Source organism: Raphanus sativus, chromosome 6 (genome assembly GCF_000801105.2).
Source record: "Raphanus sativus cultivar WK10039 chromosome 6, ASM80110v3, whole genome shotgun sequence".
In the NCBI taxonomy this organism is placed as follows: Eukaryota; Viridiplantae; Streptophyta; class Magnoliopsida; order Brassicales; family Brassicaceae; genus Raphanus; species Raphanus sativus.
This window is the reverse complement of record NC_079516.1, coordinates 33,993,644-34,016,299: the sequence shown is the minus strand read 5'-3', so window position 1 is coordinate 34,016,299 and position 22,656 is coordinate 33,993,644. Positions and strand designations below refer to the sequence as shown.

The 22,656-nt window shown below is 33.0% G+C and overlaps 2 protein-coding genes across 2 annotated transcripts; one reads left to right on the top strand and one right to left on the bottom strand.

The window, feature by feature from the left end:
- The first annotated feature begins 4,823 nt into the window (after window positions 1-4,823).
- LOC108807108 (indole glucosinolate O-methyltransferase 1) lies at window positions 4,824-6,384 on the top strand. Its single transcript, XM_018579362.2, has 3 exons — window positions 4,824-5,400; window positions 5,495-5,867; window positions 5,954-6,384. Exons 1-3 carry the CDS (start codon window positions 4,952-4,954, stop codon window positions 6,260-6,262), a joined length of 1,131 nt encoding a protein of 376 aa, XP_018434864.1. The 5' UTR covers window positions 4,824-4,951; the 3' UTR covers window positions 6,263-6,384.
- A 6,033-nt stretch (window positions 6,385-12,417) lies between these two features.
- Window positions 12,418-14,249, bottom strand: LOC108809877 (early nodulin-like protein 9). The gene is made up of 4 exons (XM_018582014.2): window positions 13,897-14,249; window positions 13,680-13,795; window positions 12,773-13,165; window positions 12,418-12,669 (listed from the first exon to the last, which is right to left on the bottom strand). Exons 1-4 carry the CDS (start codon window positions 14,054-14,056, stop codon window positions 12,604-12,606), a joined length of 735 nt encoding a protein of 244 aa, XP_018437516.1. The 5' UTR covers window positions 14,057-14,249; the 3' UTR covers window positions 12,418-12,603.
- Between the last annotated feature and the right edge of the window lie 8,407 nt (window positions 14,250-22,656).

The window sequence follows — 22,656 nt, the reverse complement described above, 5'->3', positions numbered from 1 at the left end:
AATAATTGCAAAAGTTTCAGCCGTTCTGAACTCCTTCGAGACACCCAGAACCCGAACCCAAAATGGTATCTCCGCAGGGAAGGTCGGAGACCTTTTTGGCTGCCACTTAGCTATAGCTATCATCCAGTAGTCGAAATGATAGGGTTGTAGCTTCAAAACTCCCTCAATATCCTCCTCCTTATCAAAATCGAACTGAAACATGCCAATACCTAAGTCTTTCCCCGTCACATATCCCACCATATTCCAAATTTTTGGCATATTGGTAAGCAACGCCTGCATCTGTTGCTTCACCGGATTCATACACCTACCAAGTAGCACCTTCGAGCATGACTTGACCAAAGCCGTGTTATCAAAATGAGCCACCGTAATTTTCAACCTTTTGCGCATTCCTTCACCATTTATTTTCTCCCCCGAGGATCCCACAAGTTGACTCTGCGTCATAGTTAACGAGAGAGAATTATAACCTTTGAAACCAGAAAACAGAATAGATGAGAAAAATGTGATACTGATATTGAGATATCCCATCCCCTTATCCTTTATATAGTACACCGTAGTTTCCTTTATCTTTCCCACAAAATAATCCCCATGACTATCAAATCGGGAAGCAAATAACTGTGTCGATCTAATCAAATCGAAACCAATATTAATACCTTGATTCTGTGCCAAAATCCCCGTAATGGAAAGTAACCAAATCAATCCCAGCAACACCACATCCACACCTTTTTGATTCGTCGATCTTATCTTAATGATGACGAAGATGTCGATCCGACTCCTCACTTGAATAAAGAAACAAAATCCTCCTTCAATCTTCCTCGACGATTGAAAATCCAACCCGATGAATATCGGAATGATTCTCCCAATCAAAGCACCGCCCCATTTCCCCCTCGCAGAATCCAATCCAAACCCTTGCAGTATCCCGATTCCGGGATCCCACCATCGCGAACCCATAGAGTTGTAAAGAACCCTAGATCGCCTATTTCATCGCTTTCTAGAGAGCGTTTTTTGTTTTTTTTTTATATTCTAGCAAAGATAGAATCGGTTACATTATAATCAAGAAAGATGTCTTCGGTCTACCTACAGCTTGATAACGATATATAGCCACAACTCAATGATATAACTTGGTTATATTACGTGCCATAGTTTGTTCTGCTTTTTACCTTATATGATGACTACAAGAAGAATATGATTCTCACCTACTATAAGGTATTCTGCCTAGGTAGTATACATATTCTAGATAAATCGTGAAAATATAGAAACTTCCATATTCGGTTAAAAAGAATTTTTGTTGCAAAATAGAAATATTTCTGCACAATTGAAAGTTTTAAAATTAATTTTAGGAGCAATATATACAAACAGAAAGTTTTAGGACAACTCTTTGATTAGTCAAAAGTTTGAGGACCTGTTTTGCAAAACTACCTAAACGGGCCATTGGTGCTCTTCGACAAGCTTTCTTTCGATCTGCGACGACGAGGACTGATTCTGATGTAACAGATACATTGGAGTGAAGCAAATAACACAACGAGATTGGAGCCTTCAGATATGAGACGGAGGAGTGACATCGCGAGTTGACGCCGTGGAGGAAGCATGGTCACAGCGATTGGAACAGAACACGACCACGAACTTGACGAGGCGAAGCCGGAGACGAATCCAATCCAGCATGAAGAAGAGCATGGGGGTGAGGCGCGCACGCTAAAGAAGATTGGAAGTTTTTTTTACTTTCTGTTTTTTACTTTGTCGAAGAAGACGGTGGTGTGGATATCTTTTTTTTTCTGTTTTTATTTTTTTCTCTTTTTAATAAAAACTTAAATTAATTATAAAATATTAAATCAATTAGGTTAATTGAAGGGTATAATGGTATTAAAGGAATTATAAATCTTAGTTACCTAAATAATCTTCTACAAGTCCTATTGTGACAAACTAAGTTCAAAGTATCCTATTTTTCTAATTTTCCTATTGTGACAAACTATATTTCAAAGTGTCGTAATCTTCTACAAGTCTTATTGTGACAAAAGTTTAGGCATTCACATTCAAAAAGTAATGAGACGGTATCATAATTGCTTACTAGATTTTGACCCGCGCTTTTAAAGCGCGGGTTTATTTTCCTTTATTTTTTTTTAAATTAACAAATATTTAATAAATGTTATATTTTCATATATTTGTTTTTTTATAAAAGATTTAAGCTTTTTATCTTTCTTTATCGTGTTTCATTTTAAATGAGTATAGACCTGATCACAATATCCGGACCCGAATAACCAACCCAAAACCTACCAAAAATCAGGGTCCCGAACCCGATCAGACCCGGGGTAAATATCCGAATGAATTCTAAATTGCTATATCCGAAGAACCGATCCGAACCCGATCCGAATCGAGAATCAAATGAATACCCGAAGATACCCGAAATGTGAATATATATCTAAAAATATATGTTATAATTATATTTATAATTATTTTAATATTTTAAATTAATATCATAAGTTAACTATAGCAGTCATTTTTAGTATTTTTGAGTATTTGGATAAAATATGATAGTTTGGATAAAAGTTTATCCAAAAAAACTGTATAGAATGGATATTTTTGGTTACTTTTGAGTAATTTGGATACAAAAAATTGAATCGAATCGGATACTTTGGTTACTCTGAGTATAAATAACCAAACTCGTTTTAAATATTTTGGTTATTTGGTTATTTTTCAGGTTCTTATGCATGAGAACCGAACCCACCCGGACCCGGAAAGATCCGACTCGAACCCAATCCGAAAAAAATAAAAATTGAATGTGATTTGTTAATCGGCCCAAATACCCCAAAAGAGATGATGTGGGCAATGGGCTGGATTTAAAAAAAATGACCAAAAAAAAAAGACTCAATATAGATTTGTTATTAATATTACTTGATTACCCTTAATGAAATATGCAATGTTATTAAAGAAAGGGGTATTTTTAGTAAAAAAACCAATAGGATAATGCTTTTATAGTATAGATTTGGAAAATAATTCGGCAGAAAAAACTATAGTATGAGATGATGGATTTATTATTTTCTGGTCATTGGAGTATGATAGAAATTACATGCCAGCGTTGTTGGGAGATCATTTAGAATAATGAATGAAGAGTTTATTTGCCATATTTTGATACAATACATCTGGTATCGAATAATGGAAGATTATAATATTTTATTGAATTTATGGAAACCACCATCAATAATTCAGTTAATCAAAGTTGGAAGTTTATTTTTTTTTGTTGCACAAAAATGTTCGTATAACCGCTGAAAGTTGGTGGTTTTATTTTTTGAATCAATAGATTAGATTATAGTCCGAGAAAATTTATAATGCGACATGAACTTGAAGTTTGCAAAAATATTAAGAGTGTTGGTCCTTTGTTGATTAGGATGACCTCTCCAGAAAAATCATTTCCAGATTTTCTGCATATGTTTTATTGTCTTTTTATTATTTTAGTTGTGTTTGTTGTTTTATAACTTTATGTACTGTGAATAAATTGTTTCAGTTTATATAAATATAATCGTCGAAAAAAAAGAATGAGATAATGTTGACAAAAGAAAGAATGAGATAATAATTAACGTCCCCATCTTTCATATTAACATTCTCTATAATAATAAATAAAATAAGTCCAGTTGACAAGTTCCCAATATAAAATCCAGTTTGAGTGAATTTTCGTGAAAATACTCTTTCTATGTGTAAATTTCGGTTGCCATGGGCCATGACTGTCTTGACTGTTGAGCTAGATGGGTTTCCAACCTAAAATCAATTGGTTTTAAATGTGAAGTTCATCTAGTTTAACATGGTCAGAGTCTGATTTATGCAGTCCAACCCGATCCACATCGATCTGACCTAAAGTCGGTCCATCGATCCTTACCCAAATATTCCGAGATTGACGTTCAGAAAGCCATCATCTCGAAGGAACGTATTAGGGACAAAGTCCCACATCGGATATTAGAAGGGATCTTTAGCAATATATAAGATATATGGGTCACTCTTCTTATCACCGATTGATTTTAAGTGTGAAGTCCATCTATCTTAACATTGACTACCCACACATTTGCGCAGTCAAAATGAACAAAACATTTAAATAAAAGACATTTCAGATTCTCTACATCAACAGGAAATATTTTCCCCCGGAAAGTTTGTGAGAGGTACGAAGATGAGAAGGTTTTTCTCTTTTTTTTCTTTAATAAATTAATTGATATATCTGAAAATTTAGAAACGATTTAAAAATAATAACGGCTGATGGAAATATACCTTCGTTAGAGGTAGTCATAGGACTTTGATTTTAAGAAAATTTTTGGTTTAAATTTTAGAAATATATTTTTGGGTGCAATTGTTAAATAATTTTAGAAATATTTTCTTATATTTTTTTTCAATATTTTCTTAAATTTTTTGTCAATATTTTCTTATATTTATTCGTCAAATGGAAGGAAAATGACACAAAGTAGGGATAATAGAGGAAAATAGTTTCAGTTAAAAAAAAAGATAATAGAGGAAAATAATTAATAAATTAATTTAGTATCCAAGAAGAACTGGTCTTTTGCTTGTGTCACTCCGTGTTTTTTTTTTTTTTTTTTTTTTTTTTTTTTTTCTAAAATTTGGGTCACTCCGTAGTTGTCGTTGGCCCGTCTATAGACTATAATAATAAACTTAAGACGGAATGATCTCTGCTTTGAACTTTGACTAAATCCACTGACTTCAAACAAGACTATTCAGCGACTATTCAGCGCCCCAGATGGACCGGCGAGCCAACAATAATTTAAATGAAGTTAAATAAAAAGAAGAAAAAATCTCTAAGCTTTAGCTATAAAAGGAGAACGAAGGTGCATCAGAAATATACTCAATCATCATACCCGAACACTAAAAAGGAAAAACACACAAAGACTTTCTATCACTCTCTTGCTTCTTCTCATCAGTGTACGGTGCCTTGAAAGAGAAGAAATAAACAAATAAAAAAATGGGGTTCCCTTTTGAAGAAACCTTAAGCACTAGCCCTAAGACCCAAACTGTTATTGATGATGATAATGAGTTGGGTTTGATGGCCGTGAGACTAGCCAATGCCGCAGCCTTTCCAATGGTTCTCAAGGCGTCGCTAGAGCTAGGTGTCTTTGACACTCTCTACGCCCATGCCGCCAGCTATGACTCGTTCCTCTCACCATCTGAGATAGCGAGTAGGCTACCAACTAAGCCACGTAACCCTGAGGCGCCGGTTTTGTTGGACCGGATGCTTCGTCTACTTGCTAGCTACTCCATGGTCAAGTGCAGTAAGAGCTCATCAGTGAAGAGCGAGAGAGTTTATAGAGCCGAGCCAATTTGCAGGTTCTTCTTGAAAGATAACATTCAAGATATTGGATCCCTTGCTTCTCAAGTCATCGTTAATTTTGACAGTGTCTTCCTCAATACCTGGTAATTTAAAACCGATTTGAGTAACAATTTTCTTGTCATTAGTTTGGATCGTTATTTAAACGGTTACTAAATCTTATTGATTTGTGAACTATAGGGCACAATTGAAAGATGTGGTTCTTGAAGGAGGAGATGCATTTGGTCGTGCACATGGTGGCATGAAACTCTTTGACTATATGGGAACAGATGAGAGGTTCAGCAAGCTTTTTAACCAGACTGGATTCACCATTGCGGTTGTGAAGAAGGCTCTTAAAGTTTACCAAGGCTTCAACGATGTGAAAGTGTTGGTTGATGTTGGAGGAGGAGTTGGCAACACCCTTGATGTTGTAACTTCAAAGTATCCTCATATTAAAGGTATAAACTTTGATCTTACTTGTGCCTTGGAACAAGCACCTTCTTACCCTGGGGTGGAACATATCGCCGGAGATATGTTCGTAGATGTTCCAACAGGAGACGCCATGATCTTGAAAGTAAGTTCATCAACTTATCACTCACATATCTTGAATGTGTATTAGTATTTTGTACTTATATATGGTGGATTAAATTTGTTTTACAGCGTATACTTCATGATTGGACCGACGAAGACTGCGTGAAGATTCTTAAGAACTGTTGGAAATCACTACCAAACAACGGTAAAATTGTTGTAATAGAATTAGTCACTCCTGATGACGCACAGAATGGTGACATCAACGCAAACATTGCCTTTGATATGGACATGTTAATGTTCACACAATGTTCTGGAGGAAAAGAGAGGTCACGAGCTGAGTTTAAAGCTTTAGCTGCAGCAGCTGGCTTCAACCAGTGCAAATTCGTTTGCCAGGCTTATCACTGTTGGATTATTGAGTTCTGTAAAGAAGATGTGTAAAATATAAAACTAAAACCTCTTTAAATGTCGATTTCATCTTGGTTCCAATTCTCTGTTTCTGATGATTATACATTTGTGTGTGTTCAAGAAAAGTGAAATATAATAACAAGCTTTTTTGTTTACTTTCTCACTGTACTCTTTAAGAACCAACTTATCTAGTTAGCCACATGAAATTCTTTTCGAGAAGCTCACAAGACTCACACAAATGCTACTTCTCTAATTTAATGTTTCATTTTTTCTAGTATTGCAAAAAAACACGAGATAATATTATTATTATTTTTGCTAAATAGATGATATTTATTTATTTAATTAAAATCAAAAACAATTATTTACATATTAGATGTTTTTTTTTTTGACATCGAAAGGCTATTCTATTACTCAAAGAACATGAGGTGGTCTGGGTAACCAGATCGGAATAGAACAACCCATAAAATAAAGAGCTCTATGAAAAGATCTTGCAGTTCTAGCTAAAAAATCCGCAATGTGATTTCTTGCTCGCGGGATATAAGAAATCTTGAAATCCGGGAAGCATACTACGAGAGTTGCTATTCGCTCCAGCTCCGTTGCAAAGCTCGGCCACGCTTGAGGGTTCTTGATCATGTTTATCACATCCTTGCAATCCGTTCCAAAAGTCTGACATGTCGAATGTTGAAGCATATTCTCCATCGCCCACTTCAGTGCTTCCAGTTCCGAGTGTAAAGCTGATTCTTTCCGTATAAGATTCCTCGTTCCCATAAGCTGAACTTTTCCCAAGCCATCCATCCATACCCAACCACACCCACTATACTGATCTGTAGCCGTCCAGGATCCATCCACCATGCAAATATTGGTCAAGCCTATGACTTGAGTTTCTTCGTTATGTTCGTTCTTTCTATCTTCTTGCAGGTTTCCTTGCACCATTTCATTTGCATTAAACCAGGCCTGACACTCACTTTCCGCATATCTTACCAGTTCCAATGGATCTCTATCTATTCCTCTAAACAGGTTATCATTCCTCGCTTTCCAAATGTACCAGATTATCCAGGAATAAGGGTCTCTGTCTAATTCAGGTTCAACAATAGCACTCTTCCTCCAGAATAAAAAATCCATATTGGCATAGATACTATTAACCAGGAAAATATTCGGGTTTGATACATATTAGATGTTATATTGATATAAATATATATCTATACTATTATTTGCAAAGTGATTTTCGCAACAGAACTTCCACGTTAAAAGTTAGAGTGGTTAATATCAATACTATCCTTAATAAATTTGTATATATAATTAAAAACGAATTATTAATCACATTGTTGTTTTTTTAATAAGATAACTTATATAAAAGTTAAATTTTTTTATAAAACAATCTATTTATCTATACTATTATTTGAGAAATGAATTTTCTTATTTGTTATGCTTTCCATAATTATAGGTTTATTCATATTTTATACTTGATTATTAATATTTTATTAATAAATAATTTTAAAGATTTAAATAATAAATTATCATTATCTTGAAAATAATTAAAATATGCTAAAGATAATATCATAGCCAAACTTATACACTATAATTTAGTAATATTAAAGTATTACATATATGTTTATATTGTATTTTGATTAATAATATTAAACCGACTTATATATATATATATATATATATATATATATATATGACATAAGATAGAATAATAATTTATCTTTTACGATAAATATCTAAGACAATCAAAATCAATTATTGTGATAATTTAAGAAAAGTTGAATTCGAAATTATTTATACTATTGTTTGGAAAATAATTTGTTCACTCTCACGTTTAATTTTAGAGCGTTGAAAATCTTTATTATTCTTAATAAATAATTGTATATTTGTTAATATATAATTATCCATAAATTAAAAAAAATTCATTAGTTTGGTATTCATCATTATCTAAGAGATTCTATATTATATTATCAAAAATATTTTATATCGTACATTTTTAAAATTAATATAATTTATGTATATATAAATATTTAAAGTTTATTTTACGTAACAAAAGATATTTTACTAAAATAAAAGATACTGAATATAAAAATTAATAATTAGTTAATTAATAAATATTTCAAAAATATAAGAATAATTTTATTCAAAAGTTTTGAATTTATAGTATATTTTTATAATTTTTTTTAAACTATAAAGCCCGTTAGTGCAGGTAAAACACCTAGTATGAAATGAAACGTATAGTTTATATGCTTTTGGAAGAAAATTAAAAATAGAGGTTATCTTGTTGCTATTTCATAAATTAAAGCATTTTTCCACGATATATATTCAACCTTCTTCTTTTTAAAAATATATATTAAAGCTTCTTATCAACCGTATATACATTAGCCACGCAAAAACAAAGGCAATATATCGTTTGGACATTTATACTAACTTAGTTTGTAACTTGACTTGTTTTTTATGTGTTCTTTTTTTTTGAGAAATCCTTTTTATATGGTTGCTTCAAACAAAAGAATTTTTGTATATGCTGACTGAGTCCAACATGGTATGTTAATGAAGTTTGACTGTAATTTTTGGACTTCCTAGAATGATAGAAATTAAAAATTAAGATGTATCATGTAGGCCATAAAGGATACTTGTGATGTTACATTTTCGATCAAAATGGTTGTCCCCTTCCTTAGTCACACTCGTCCTAATCAAGTTGGAGTTATGTATATGCATGTCTGAGTATTATAATATTTCATGTTGGTTAAATTGAAGAATGAAATACTAAACAAACTGGAGATTTCCTAAGATTTTTTTTCTATAGGTTATGCTGATCTGAAAACATATATAAGATGAACTTATATAGTCACTTGGTTGCAATGTTGCATCATAGTGTTGAAATTAAAATGCCTGGACTTCTTCCGAGAAAATGACAACTAAAATTAATCTAATTGTTTCAGCCGCCAAAACTGGCTCTTACTTTTCTACATAAAATTAAATAATTATTGTAAAATAAATTAAAGTAAGAACATTTAGTTTAGACACATTTAGTTTAATAGATTTTAAATGGGTAGTTTCGGTAAGATCCATTTAATAAATGAGGTTCTACCTAAAATTAGTGGAGACCCTATTAATCCATTTAACTTAATATAATTAATTAATAATTTTCTTAAAATGTGATATCGTGGTTTTGGCAGAAAATTTTGATTTTAGGGGTTTGGCAGGAAAACTCAATTTTTACAGTTTTGGTATAAAAACTCGATTTTACGGTTTTGGCGGGAAAAATCGATTTACGGTTTTGACAGGAAAACTCAATTTTACGGTTTTGGTGGAAAAACTCGGTTTTGCGGTTTTGACGGGAAATTCGATTTTACGGTTTTGGTGGGAAAACTCGGTTTTGCGGTTTTGGCGGGAAACTCGGTTTTGCGTTTTTGGCGGGAAACTCAGTTTTGCAATTTTGGTGAAAAACTTGATTTTTACGGTTTTGGAGGAAAAACCCGATTTTTACTGTTTTGCGGGAAAACTTAATTTACGGTTTTGATGAGAAAACGAGATTTTATGTTTTGGCGGGAAAACTCGATTTTATAGTTTTGGTGGAAAAACTCGGGTTTACGGTTTTGGCAGGATAACTCCGGTTTTCATTTTTGCCAGAAAACTCGATTTTACGGTTTTGACGGAAAAACTTGATTTTACTATTTTGGCAGGAAAACTCGATTTTACAGTTTTGGCGGAAAACTCGATTTTGCGGTTTTGGCGGAAAAACTCGATTTTACGATTTTGACTGGAAAACTCGATTTAACAGTTTTGGCGGAAAAACTCGATTTTATGGTTTTGATGGGAAAAAACTCGATTTTATTGTTTTGATGGGAAAATTTTGCGGTTTTGGTTTAAATACATGATTTTACGGTTTTACGAGGACAATTTGATTTGCGTTTATATGATAAAATATCCGCTGAATTTTTTTATTTGTTTCGTTAATTTTTGTTAAGAAAATATAAAGTTAAAATAATTAAAAAATAAATCAATAATATTAAATACATCTAAATGGGTACATGTAAATTTCGCGGATTTTAAATGGATACCCCTAATAAACCTATTTTTAAATGGATCTAAATGGATATAAATTCTAAATAGGATGGATCTTAAATGGTGTGGATTTAAATGGGGTGAGTTTTACCATTTAACATCCTTATTCATACCCTAGGGTTGAACATGTGACCGGAGATATGTTTGTGGATGTTCCAACTGGAGATGCCATGATCTTGAAAGTAAGTTCAGAAACTTCCTTATCTTAGCACATATTTATTACTTTGTACTTATTTCATGGGTTTTTGTTTTGTTTTGCAGCGTATACTTCATGATTGGACTGATGTAGACTGTAAATTTTTTTAAAACCTGTTGGAAATCACTACCAGAAAACGGCAAAGTTGTTGTCATAGAATTAGTCACTCCTGTTGATGCGGAGAATGGTGACATCAATGCCAACATTGCCTTTTGACATGGACATGTTAATGTTCACCCAATCTTCCGGTGAGTTTGAAGCTTTGGCTGTAGCTTCTGGCTTCAACAATTGCAAATTCGTCTGCCAGGATTATTATTGCTGTATTATTGAGTTCTGTAAATAAAATGTATAAGAATACACTCCTAAATCTACATAATAGCCAAGTTCCATATATTTTTGTATTTTGTGATTGTAATGAATACTATGATACCATTTTGTCCTCTACCAATTATTGCTAAGAAAATTAAGCGTCTTATATTTATTTTATTGTACTCTTTAAGAACTTGCTAAAAAGCAGTGTTTTTTTTGTTTGACAAAAAAAAAGTAGTGTTTTTAAACCCGGTCCGACCACCGTTTTGTGATCGTAATGAATACTATGATCATATACCCTTTTGTCCTCTACCAATTATTGCTAAGAAAATTAAGTTTCTTATATTTATTTTATTGTATTCTTTAAGAATTTGCTAAAAAGCAGTGTTTTTTTTGTTTGACCAAAAAAAAGCAGTGTTTTTAAACCCGGCCCGAACCGGTGGTCGGACCGGGTTGAACCATAAACCATGAACCAACAATAATCCGGTTGGATTAATGCTAAAACTCAACTAAAACTGAACCAGTTAAAACCCCCTATCGAACCATAAAAAACCCAAGAATCAATGATCCAATGAATCTGCCGGTTTTTATATAAACCAAAATTTTGTTAATGAAATAATTTTATTAATTTTTCTTTCTTTTTAAGTAAAATTAAGATTTTTTAAAATTAATAAAATCTCCTCTCTACAACTCATAAATGAAAAGATTCACAAAGTTTAATATTCAGGTTAAGATATTGGTTTTGTCTACTTCTCACTTTGTTTAAATTTTGTTTCATGATCACTTGTTTTGAAGACTTTAAATAAATGAAACATTTACGTTTGTGAAATTTGTATTTCAAAATATAACTTTTACCTAAGGTGTATATATATATATTTTTTTAAAAGGTGATGAAGATTTAGAGTGATAAGATCTGCGAATAAAGTTTAAATATGCTTTCATATTGATTTTAGATTTTAATTCTATTTTTTTATTTTTAACACATCTATTTTTTTAAGAATATGCATATTATTATAAAATATCATTAAATTTGTTTTAATCTAATTGAACTCGGTTCAGATCCGGTCGAACCAAAATGATCCATGACCCAAAAGTATTCCGGTTCGCTAGCCGGTCCGGTTTTGAAAACACTGATAAAAAGCTTTAATAATTTTTTTTTGTAACAGCTTTAATAAAATTTGTCATAAGAAATTCATTGGTTTCCTTTTAAAGAGCTCACAAGTCACAAGTGCATGTTCATTACTAAGCGGTCGGCTACTTCCATTTGTTTCCTTCTTCTTTGTCTCAAACTTAACTATTCTCCTCATGCATTCACGATATATAACGGCTACTTCTCTAATTTAATGTCTCATTCATCCCGTTATTGCAAAAGATCAATAGAATGTCGTCCACATTAATCTTCATATGATTTTTAATCTAATGTCCCTCTATATCTGTCTATATTCTATTTTTTGGAATTTAAATTAAAAGGAAATCTCAGAGCGTATAGTAAAGGTCGACTAAAGCAAGCTATAGACTATATAATACATATGCTTATATTTCTTTTCAGAATGTTGTTACCGTAACAACGTTCTGAAAATAAATCTGAGACATTTGAGTGAGTAGCTTATGGAGACCACGCAGAGAATTTAGAAAGAAACCACATTGATTCATAGCACATCGCCCTAAGATTCTAACAAGAACATAAGAGCAAAAGGGAGAATGAATGATTACAAGACTAACGTTAAGTTGTAATTAGCAATTAACATCAGAAAACGTAATCATTCCTCTCCTGCAAAGCTACTGATACTAGAAAAAACTACTAACTCTCTCTCTACAGTAGAAGAAACAAGGCTAAACAAGACAAAACTAGCTTCAGCTTTACTGTCAGCATCATCACCTGCACACACACACAACATCAAACATTTCTATGAATAAATTCAATTCGTATTGAAAAGAAATATAATATTTATGTGTGTTTATTTTTGTTGCACTGAGTGTACCTGATGTGCTGAATTTGTGGAAGTGGGCAAAGGATTACTTGAAGTAGAGTCGACTTCTCCGGTGGGAAGTGGAACCGCAGGATTACTGTTGATGAAAGGAACTCCGTCTTCTCCGGGAACCGACACCGACGTAATTTCTGAAGGAGATGGTCCCGGAGAGAAAGCTGAACCTTCTCTTGGACCTAATGGCCATGGGTAAGAAGGAGAAGATGATACCACTCCTCCTTCCGAGACTGGAACAGGAGAGACTGCTGACGTTGGTGGTTTTGACGGCGGAGATGCATCGGCGAGGATGACTTGGACTGAGAGCTTCTGGTGGAGTTGGCAGGTCTTCACATGAGATGTGTTGTTTTTAAAAGAAAAGTAGTAAGAGCCTATTCTTGATGGGTACCACTGCATTTGAATTAAGGAACAATACAAATATTACTAGAGTGAAAGTTAACAAAACAATATTTGAAATTTTGAAAACTTTTAATAAGGTAAATGGAAGATTTGTAGTACAGATGCTTCTTAGAACATTTATCATTGAACCTTGAACATATGGGTTTTTGTGTATAGTTATTAAATTAATCAAACTTTAAATTCTGTTTTCAGAAAAAAAGCATCGGATTTAAGTTCTATTATTTAATATTAATCCACTGAAACTATTAAATCAATGACGAAAGAAAAGATGGTCAGACATAAAACAGGTGAAAGAGGGTCTTTCTTTGTCGATCTCAAGAACAGAGAGCAAAAGTAAACTTGTAAAGATCAAACCTTTGTGAAATTTCAGAGAAACCCATTTGAAATTCACACCCTTTCAAGCAATTAACCAGAAAATTTTCACAATTTGTAACGAATCAAGGAAATGTGAATGTGAAAAAGCAATGTGTGTATATATATATATATTTATTATATATATGTATACCGTGAAGGAGGTGGAGTTTGGTTTTGTAAGAAGAGTGGCTTGAGTAAAGTTGCACACATTGAATGCATCTTTGGTTCTGAAGATGTAGAGATCGTATCCGTACTTGTGACTGAAAACTGGAGGCATAAGAACAAACAGCAAAAGCAAATCGTTAACTTAAGAGATTATCTAGCAAAAACAGGACACATAAATGGACTGTACTTGTAAAGAAACTTACTAACGGAGTCGCCAACATGGACAACGGGAGTTTTCCAGACAGAGACACCATCGACGAGAAACGTGGCGGAGAGAGAAGGACGTGAGAAGAGAGAGAGGAAGCAGAAGAAGAAGACCAGCACTAAGGAGGAGAAAGAAAGATGTTTCTGAGATGAAACCATATTTTTTGCTTAAAATGGGTAGAAGCCTATGTTAAGAGATTGTGAACAGAAAAGAGGTAAAGAGCTTCAATGATGCCTTCCCTTTTTATCTTTGCAGGCTTCTCTTTCACTCCTAGTAGGTCAAAAGAGAGGTTAGTGTGCCTATGGAGCTTAGGGAGACGAGAAGAGATGAGAGAGAGAGAGAGAGAGAGAGAGAGAGAGAGAGAGAGAGAGAGAGAGAGAGAGAGAGAGAGAGAGAGAGAGAGAGAGAGAGAGAGAGAGAGAGAGAGAGAGAGAGAGAGAGAGAGAGAGAGAGAGAGAAGTGTGCAGTGAGTGTCTGTCTGTTTTACTTTTATGTGTGTGTGTTCAACAAATGGAGATAATTGAAAATTGTGAGGAATATTTTTTATTTTTTTGAAATTTTCCATAACTATACTATTGAATTAAGAATGAAAATGAAAATTATTTGAGTTTGAATTATGAGTACCAGGTACAAGTTTGCATATAAAAAACCATTCTGACTAATTTAAGTCTATAACTACTTTTCTTTCTTGGATTTTTTTAACAAGACTCTTAACTAGCATCTTCTATTTCATACGCTTCAACAGAAATTAATATAAAACAGTATTAGGATTACATAACTAGATGAGACAGATTGATTAATCTCTTGTTTGAACCAAACTTACACAGTCATGGTTTATTAGTTCAAGAAAAAGATTGGAAGGCAAGCAATTTATATAGAAGAGGTATAAATCTCATGGTAATTAGTTCAAAAATAAGATTAGAAGACAGCTGATCTATAGAAAAAGAGAGATTTCTGTAAGCAAGCAACTATAATGAATGGTTTAAGAAAAAAAAAGTGTCATTTCGAAAATTAGTTCTAAAGTTCTTCCTCTTTCTCTAAGGCCATCTCCAACCAAAACACTATTTTTAGTGTGTAAATTACACTATTTTAGTGTGATTTTAGCACAAATTTTCTTTTCATCTCCAACCACAACACCAAATTTTACACTTAAAATATATATTTTATATTATTATATTATTAAATAAATATTCTCTTAAGTATTTAGTATTTTTAATGATACCTATTATTCTTATAATATACACAAGTAATTATTTTAATGTAAGTAGACTATTTTTTTAAAAAAATAATAGTTATAATTATTGAATAATACTTTTGAAATACATATGAAATTAAAATAATTAAAAACATACAAACGAAATATATATATGAAATTAAAATAACTAAAACATACAAATAAAAATACATTACATAAAAATACATTACATCTTACTCATTTGGGTAATTTTGTAATTTAATTTCTTGTATGCATTTTTATGTTGTTTGGTGTTTAGTTGGGAAATTTTAAATAAATTTTATGTATTTTAAATCTATTTTATATATTACATTAGTTAATAATTTATATTAACTAAAATTTAGAAAATACATAAAAATTTATGTTAAATAAATTTAATATCATAATTACATCACAGTGGATTTTATTTTTTTTAAAGAGTAAATATAATCAATTAAAGTACCTAAACAATAAAAGATTTTTTTTAAAAAAATAATTTACCATCGCTATAGTGTCACACTATATTTAGTGTAACACTGTTGCAAAAAAACATCAAAACACTATAATGCAGTTGAGTATACCGTTCCATTGGAGAAGAACAATCAAATTTTGACACTATAATAATGTTTTCCCGTCCTCTTTGGAGATGCCCTAAGCACCCTCTTTCTTTCTTTAGCTTCTTTTTTTGCGGTACTGGTTGGCTCTGGCGACTGTCGTCCTTCTCGCGGTCATCGGAAGCACACCACCTTTTTGTTTTCCCTTTTCTCTGTTTCTATGGTTTTCTATGTGGTCTCTCTGTTGTTTGCGGCGGAGGTGAAGCGTCGAGGTCTCCTTCCCGGTTCAGATCTGAAGCTTCTTGAGTAGATCTGTGCTCGTCCTGGCGAGATGGAGTTGCTAGAGGACGGCATGTGCCCCTTTCCGTGGTTTCTATCCAGATCTGCTTCAGTGCTTTAGGTCGGGAGATTTTCTCCTCAGATCTCGACGTATTCTCGGTTAGCGCTGTATGGTCCGTCAGAGAGGTTTTTACGTCTCAGATCTGGGTTATCTATAACTCGGATGTCTTTGTCGTAGCTTTGTATCCACCATGGTCTGAGGTTGTTGCACGTGGAGTTCTTCTTCAGCAGTGAGATTTTCTCTTTTGTTAGGAGCTGGCTCCGGTGGCAGCGTGTGGAGATGTGTTGGCTCAGCCTCGTGGTAGGAGGTGTCTTGCGGGTTTGCTCTCCTCAAAGTTTGGATTTTTCCGATGGTGTGGCATTCACCGTCGCTTTTTTCTCTCCTTTGTGATGTTCTCTACGTCTCTTAGATGTCGTCAAAGTGATGAAGTTTGGTTGGTCGGAGACAGTTCTTCAGCTGGGCGCTCAGACTGCTTTCTCACTCCGTGAAGCTGCTCTGAAGGTGGGATTCCTGTCCGGTCTGCTTGTTCTATATGAGCTCTCAGTTAAATGGGTGTAACGGTCCCAGTTAAGAGGTTTAGAGGCGGTAATCTTCGGATGGTTTCTCTGTCTCGTGCCGCCAGGGTACGTGGATCTTGGGCTGGTTTGTATGTTTGTGCTTGTGATTTTTGGGGTGGTGAGTGTTCTGTAAGTGCTCTGGAAGCTGTAGGAAGTTGTAGCATCAGTATTCGAGAGCGCCCATCTCTCTTTTTCTCGTGGCAACTTGTTTGCCGTGCGGTCCTTACCATTTTCCTTAGTTCGAGTTTTGCTTCGTTGGCTTCCATCTCTATTAACTTTGTTTCTGATCTTTGTACTTTGCTAAGTTTGTTGAGTATAGCTTTGTTGTTTAGGTTGCATTTCAGTTTCTCTGCTACTTATATTCACCTGTAATTTCTGTCAAAATATACTTTGGTATAATCAATTTAATATTTTACCAAAAAAAAAGTAAAAAGATGGTGCCATCATTTTTATCACCGAAAATAATGCTCTACCGATGGAAATCTGACAAAAGAAAGTGAACCAAAAAAATATTCTCTCTGTTTTAAAATAGTTGATGTTTTGGTTAATGCACAAGAATTAAGACATACACTTTTACTTAGAATGTATCATTTAAAATATAAATAAAAATTAATTCAACCAATCATCAAAAAAACTATAAAAACATCATTGGCTACACAATCTTCAATAAACTAAAACTATTATAAAAATACCAAAATATCATGTATTTTGAAACATCAAAACTCTTCAAAACATCTCTAATTTGAAACAGAGGGAGTAAAAGTTAGTACAAGTTTAAAGAGGCATACAAAAAACAAAGAGAATAATATAATCAACAACGTGAGCATTATATAACGAGATAATGATGGTGATTGTTATTCTTAAATCATCAAGTCTGTGATTTAACCCCAACTTCCTTTGATTTTATAATTATCTTCTACAAAAAAGATTGCTTTTTTTTTTTTTGTCAACTGGTCACTTTTGGACCTTTTAATCCTCAAACTGAGGTAAGTAGGGGTCGAACCCCAGACGTCAGGGCCCGAAGGCAGAGCTCAGCAGCCACTTGGCTACGAACAACCAGACCTACAAAAAAGATTGCTATTAGAAAGTTTTCTCTCTTTAATCAAACTAAAACAAAGAAATGTAGCCAATTACTGTTGGACTCTCGAAACAACTTTTTGGGCTGGAGGCAATCAATTAAACGCATATCTTAGGCCAGAGGATCCATCAATGACAATCTTATGTTTTGTTAAGATAATGAGAAATATTAAATTCCTTTCGTTCTTATTTCTTGAAATTTCTGCATGCGATCTTTATGTTAGGTTCATCAACATTTGTCTACTTCTAATAATTAATTATTTCTGTTTAGAATTAACCCCTAATAGTAATATAATTTTTCAAGGTCTCAAGCTTATGCTTGATTTGCTTATACTCAGAACGGCTCTGAACATAGCTGTTGCAAAATCCAACATTCTTCTTAAAACCAAACAAAACAACAAACTTAACCTCAAGAGATCTGTCTTTGCATGAAGTGTACATTGTGTTAGATAACTAAATTCACTCTTATTTTTATTAGTGCAGGGTTTCGGTAAAATGAATAGTGTAATCGGTATAAAGTATAAACAAATGACACGAGCACGGTCCAGCTTATTTTATATTAGAACCATACAACCCGCACAGCCTTTTGATCACACGTCTCGTCGTATTTGTGTTTAGCTTTATGCATATGCTAAAACGACAAGTACTACGTGACAAAACGCGAGCTTCGGCCAAACCCCTCCCCAAAAATCCTTGCTGTTTCTTTTCATGTTTGAATTTTTTAAGCAATCAACGTGGTTAAAGCGCAAAATAAAGAGTACTAGCTAGTTTGCGATTGTTAATAACATAAATTCGAACCTGGACTCTTCAAAAAAAAAAAGAAAACAATAACATAAATTCAAAATAAATAATGCAAACATGGATTTTTCAGATATGTTTTATAACATAAAATTCAGAATAATGCGAACCTGAACTCTTCAAATATGTTTTGTTGATCGGTTGGCGCATGGTTGTAGGGGCGACCGCACGTTGTCAACAAAAGGTGCACGTGCACCCACAAAAATAATAAAGTTGACAATTTTATAGCCTACCTAAAACCAATAAAACTTGTAAGCTAAATTGCTAAAAATCATATTGTGCACCCACAGTTTTCAGGTTTAGTTCCTTTCAATTTATGTTTTTCTTATGAAATGATGCACCCATAGAGTACACCTTTTGGCTTTGCCGTGGTTGTGATCGTACCGGTATTGTGTTTGGTTAGTAGTTTTTATACGAAAAAGACTCAATGATAGGTACAGTCAGAGCCGGTCCTGACTTTTTGGTGGCTAGAAGCAAAGAGAAAAAAAGGCTGGTTCATAGTATGAATTAGGAAAATGATATCAATTAAGGATAGGTTTACACTTTAGACGTTAGAAGCTCTAAGCTTCACGATTATAATATAAAAAGTGATTAATTTAGGTTTAACCAAAATTTTCTCTTTGTTTACATAGTTTAAAAAAATGTGGCTTATGGGGTATTGAAGCCGGGACCGACCACATTTAATCATTATCACTAATCCATTCTACAACCAAGACACTTACAAATTTGTGGCCGAAAAATATTATAAATCTGTCGGCTGAAAGCCAGTGCTTGATTGGCTTATGCCAAGGGCCAGCACTGGGTACATTTATGTTTAAAACATGAGATCATATAAATGTAACTTGAAAAGTATAAGGTGCGGAAGTGGTTTATTAAAGTCATCATTTAGATTAGGTACTCTCATCCACACAGAATGTTGAGAGATGGTTGAATGTGCATTCCAGTGCATTTGGTTGAGAGATGTTGAAATGAGTTAACAAAACATTCACATTTGGTTGAGAGATGTTGAAATGAGTTAACAAACAAAACATTCACATTTGGTTAATTATGTTTCTTTATGTTTTCAAGAATTGCGAATATCAGTTGCTTCAGACTATTTCAGGTTCTTTCGATCTACAGTTTCAGGGATGCAATTCATGGATCTCTTTACGTCGAGCAAGTCCCTCCCTTTGACATTTATATCTCTTGTCTTGTTTTATCGTATTACTTTTGTTGTTTTTCAACTTACTTTCGAGGTTAGCTCCAATACAATCATTTGAAGAATTTATGCTTAATTAAAGAAATTTGTGCAAAAGGAACAAAACCAGTGCATGTGATTCCATGGTCTTTACTCTTTCGTAATGTAGGTCCTTTTGCAAATAATACAACGGCGACACAACAATATTACTTGGCTACGAAAGTTCTATCTTTTAGGGTTTGAGATCAATCACTCGTGCAAGCACGATCTTTTGTTTTATCTATATACCTACTACATATCAAAAATTCAAAAAATTATGATTTTTAAGAGAATGATAAAGACTTGATATACAAAATGTTTCTTCATGAAGAACGGAATTTAATGTACTAGACTTCTTCCATGTAGGGGAAAAATGAAATTGTCGCCAAGTGACATGTTGACACAACGAGTTGCAACTGCAAAATCTAAAGTTGGAATTCTCAGATACAAGGCATGAGCTTTCTTTTCCTTCAGACAAAAATCTCTCACAATATAACTTTAAATCTGAAAAAAAAAAATTTAAAAGTTGATTTTATAGTCATTTATATACTAAAGTGAATCGAATACTAACAGCTGGACTATTACAAAATTATATTTAAAATAATAAAATAAAGATTGAATTAAATAGAGCAAAAGATTAACATATTATTAAGGCTTAACAACCAAATTATGTGTCAGTTTACAGTATAAGTAATTAATAAATCATAATACTCCAACAGTTCTTTTCCACACCTCAACTCCACGATCACCGGTTACCAGCAATATCTGAAAAACTACATTTATTCCACCATTTATATTTGTGAGGTGTTGTTCTATGTTCGTGTAATAATTTAAAGAACATTTTCTCACCTACTCAAATCCACAAATATTCCAACGTCGGCGTGCAAGGTTTTTATCTGGCATTTAGTAATGATATCATACTGATATATGGTGTTTCTTAAAAAAAAAAAAAAATATATATATATATATATGGTGTTTCTGATATCATTGTATATATGTTTTCTAATTGGTTTTTGAGTCTTATCGAGTCTTTCTATTCTTTTTTGAGTTATTATAGGTTTGAAGTTACACTGGATAGAAGATTGACCAGTTGGAGTAAAAAAGATAGAAAACAATGTAATTTGGTGATTTTCACAAAAAACAATCTGAAGTGACTGTTCCTGATCGAGCGGAACACCCGTGCGCCTATTCCAAATGTAGAGATTTTTAAGAAAACTACAACTTATTTCAGGATTTTCCCTAATCTCCCTATTTTCTCTCCCAGCCGCCAGGGACATCCTTATATCTTATTTTCTGTTTCTGTTTATTATTCTACGCTATTTTAGTCACAAGAAACCAGACCCTAAGACTCCATTATTGGAATTTTGCTACTTTGTAAAGGGAGAAAACTCTATCTATCTCACCTAGAGAAGATCATCATGAACCCTCTTTGTTTCTGTTATCTTTATGCAGTATTATTCAGTATTGATGCTTGTATTTTCTTGTGTCATGTCTGAGTAGTCAACTTAGTTAGCCTAGGGTGTTATGGTGTTAGATCGTGAGTTAAACATAGATAAGTATCCATCGATTGTATTCATTCATAACTGTTCTTATTGCTTGCATTAAACTGGCCGCTTAATGTATGAACTTAGGTTTAATCTATTCATTAACCGTGTAATTGGTTGATGGACATATTATGAATGAGCATTGCATCCCTAATCAGCGAAAATAGATATTGGGGTGTTTTGTGAACTGATCGGATCTACTCTTAATATTTATCATCAGCTCTCAGACCAAGCGGTAGCTTAGGTTTTGAGGCTGATCGATGAAAATTGAGACACCACGACAGTGGGTTGATTTAGGATTGTGTTTCGAGTTCTAGAATAAGACCATAACTGAACTTGAATAATTGTTTGGCTCACAAGTATTAACATCCGATGAAGTAACCCTAAATTTGCTTCTCTTTAAATTGAATTCACATTTACATTATTTTGCTGCTTTGTATGTTACCCTCAAATCAAAACCCCTATATTGTTTTAGCTTGATATTGATCCTATAGTAATAAAGTGTAAACTGGTTCTCTGAAATTGAATCTAAAATATTACAACAACCACTGTTTAGCTTGCAGTGAAGCATTCAATTTTAGTGTATCACATACTCATTTTTTTTGTTTCTTGTTCAATTTCTCTGTATCTCACTCTTTTTAAACTACTTCTACTACATCAAACCTCGCTCGCACACATGCAAGTTTTCTAATTTGAAAAACTTATGGTTGTATGTATCTCATGTTTATACGAGACAGAGGAGGCCATATAATATCAAGGTATTATGTAAATATACACATCTCCATCCAACAAAAACAGAACCAGAGGTACGCTTAAATTACAAACAAAAGAAGGAGCTTTCTCTACAACAAACAGAACACAAGAGGAGAATCATGCATAATCTGAAAACCAGTGGTATACTTATTGGTTCTCTGATTCTCTCTCTCTCTCATGTTACTCTTTAAAAATCTCTATTTCGTTTTTATAGCCGTCATATACTTGAAGAAATCTCATCCAAAAGCTAACAAATAATGATGTGATGCAGCTTTCAAATTTTGGAGAAAGACAACCAAAAGCCTAACATTCTACTAGGGTAAAGGAGTGTGTCAGCAACTTCTATGAGGCAAATTGGGTATATAAAAATATGTTTGTCTTCTTTTTTGAACAACTCAAATATGTTTGTCTATAACATAGCATATTCTTCTAAAAACTAAGTTTCATAAAAAATTGTACATATGAAAAAAAAATGGAAAAATTGCCAAAAGGACCCAAAATTTGATTTTGAATACAAAAATGTACACCAAATTCAATCAAATTCAAAAGTAACTTAAAATGCTAGTGAAATTACAACAACTTCCTTATGACCAAACAAAAACATGTATTGAGTTTAATCATTCTCGTTCACTAGATCTTTGAAATAATTTAAAATTTTTATAAAAAATATTTTGATGTGGGAAAAATTGAAATCATCTAATAATAA

What these genes read in the sequence shown, in the direction of transcription:
- LOC108807108 (XM_018579362.2), top strand. Translation starts at nt 4,952, where the DNA reads ATGGGGTTCCCTTTTGAAGAAACCTTAAGCACTAGCCCTAAGACCCAA. An exon ending in AGTGTCTTCCTCAATACCTG is followed by an intron (nt 5,401 to 5,494) that starts GTAATTTAAAAC and finishes TGTGAACTATAG; the next exon opens with GGCACAATTGAAAGATGTGG. An exon ending in GAGACGCCATGATCTTGAAA is followed by an intron (nt 5,868 to 5,953) that starts GTAAGTTCATCA and finishes TTTGTTTTACAG; the next exon opens with CGTATACTTCATGATTGGAC.
- LOC108809877 (XM_018582014.2), bottom strand. Translation starts at nt 14,056, where the DNA reads ATGGTTTCATCTCAGAAACATCTTTCTTTCTCCTCCTTAGTGCTGGTC. An exon ending in CAAACTCCACCTCCTTCACG is followed by an intron (nt 13,166 to 13,679) that starts GTATACATATAT and finishes ATTCAAATGCAG; the next exon opens with TGGTACCCATCAAGAATAGG. An exon ending in CCACAAATTCAGCACATCAG is followed by an intron (nt 12,670 to 12,772) that starts GTACACTCAGTG and finishes GTGTGTGTGCAG; the next exon opens with GTGATGATGCTGACAGTAAA.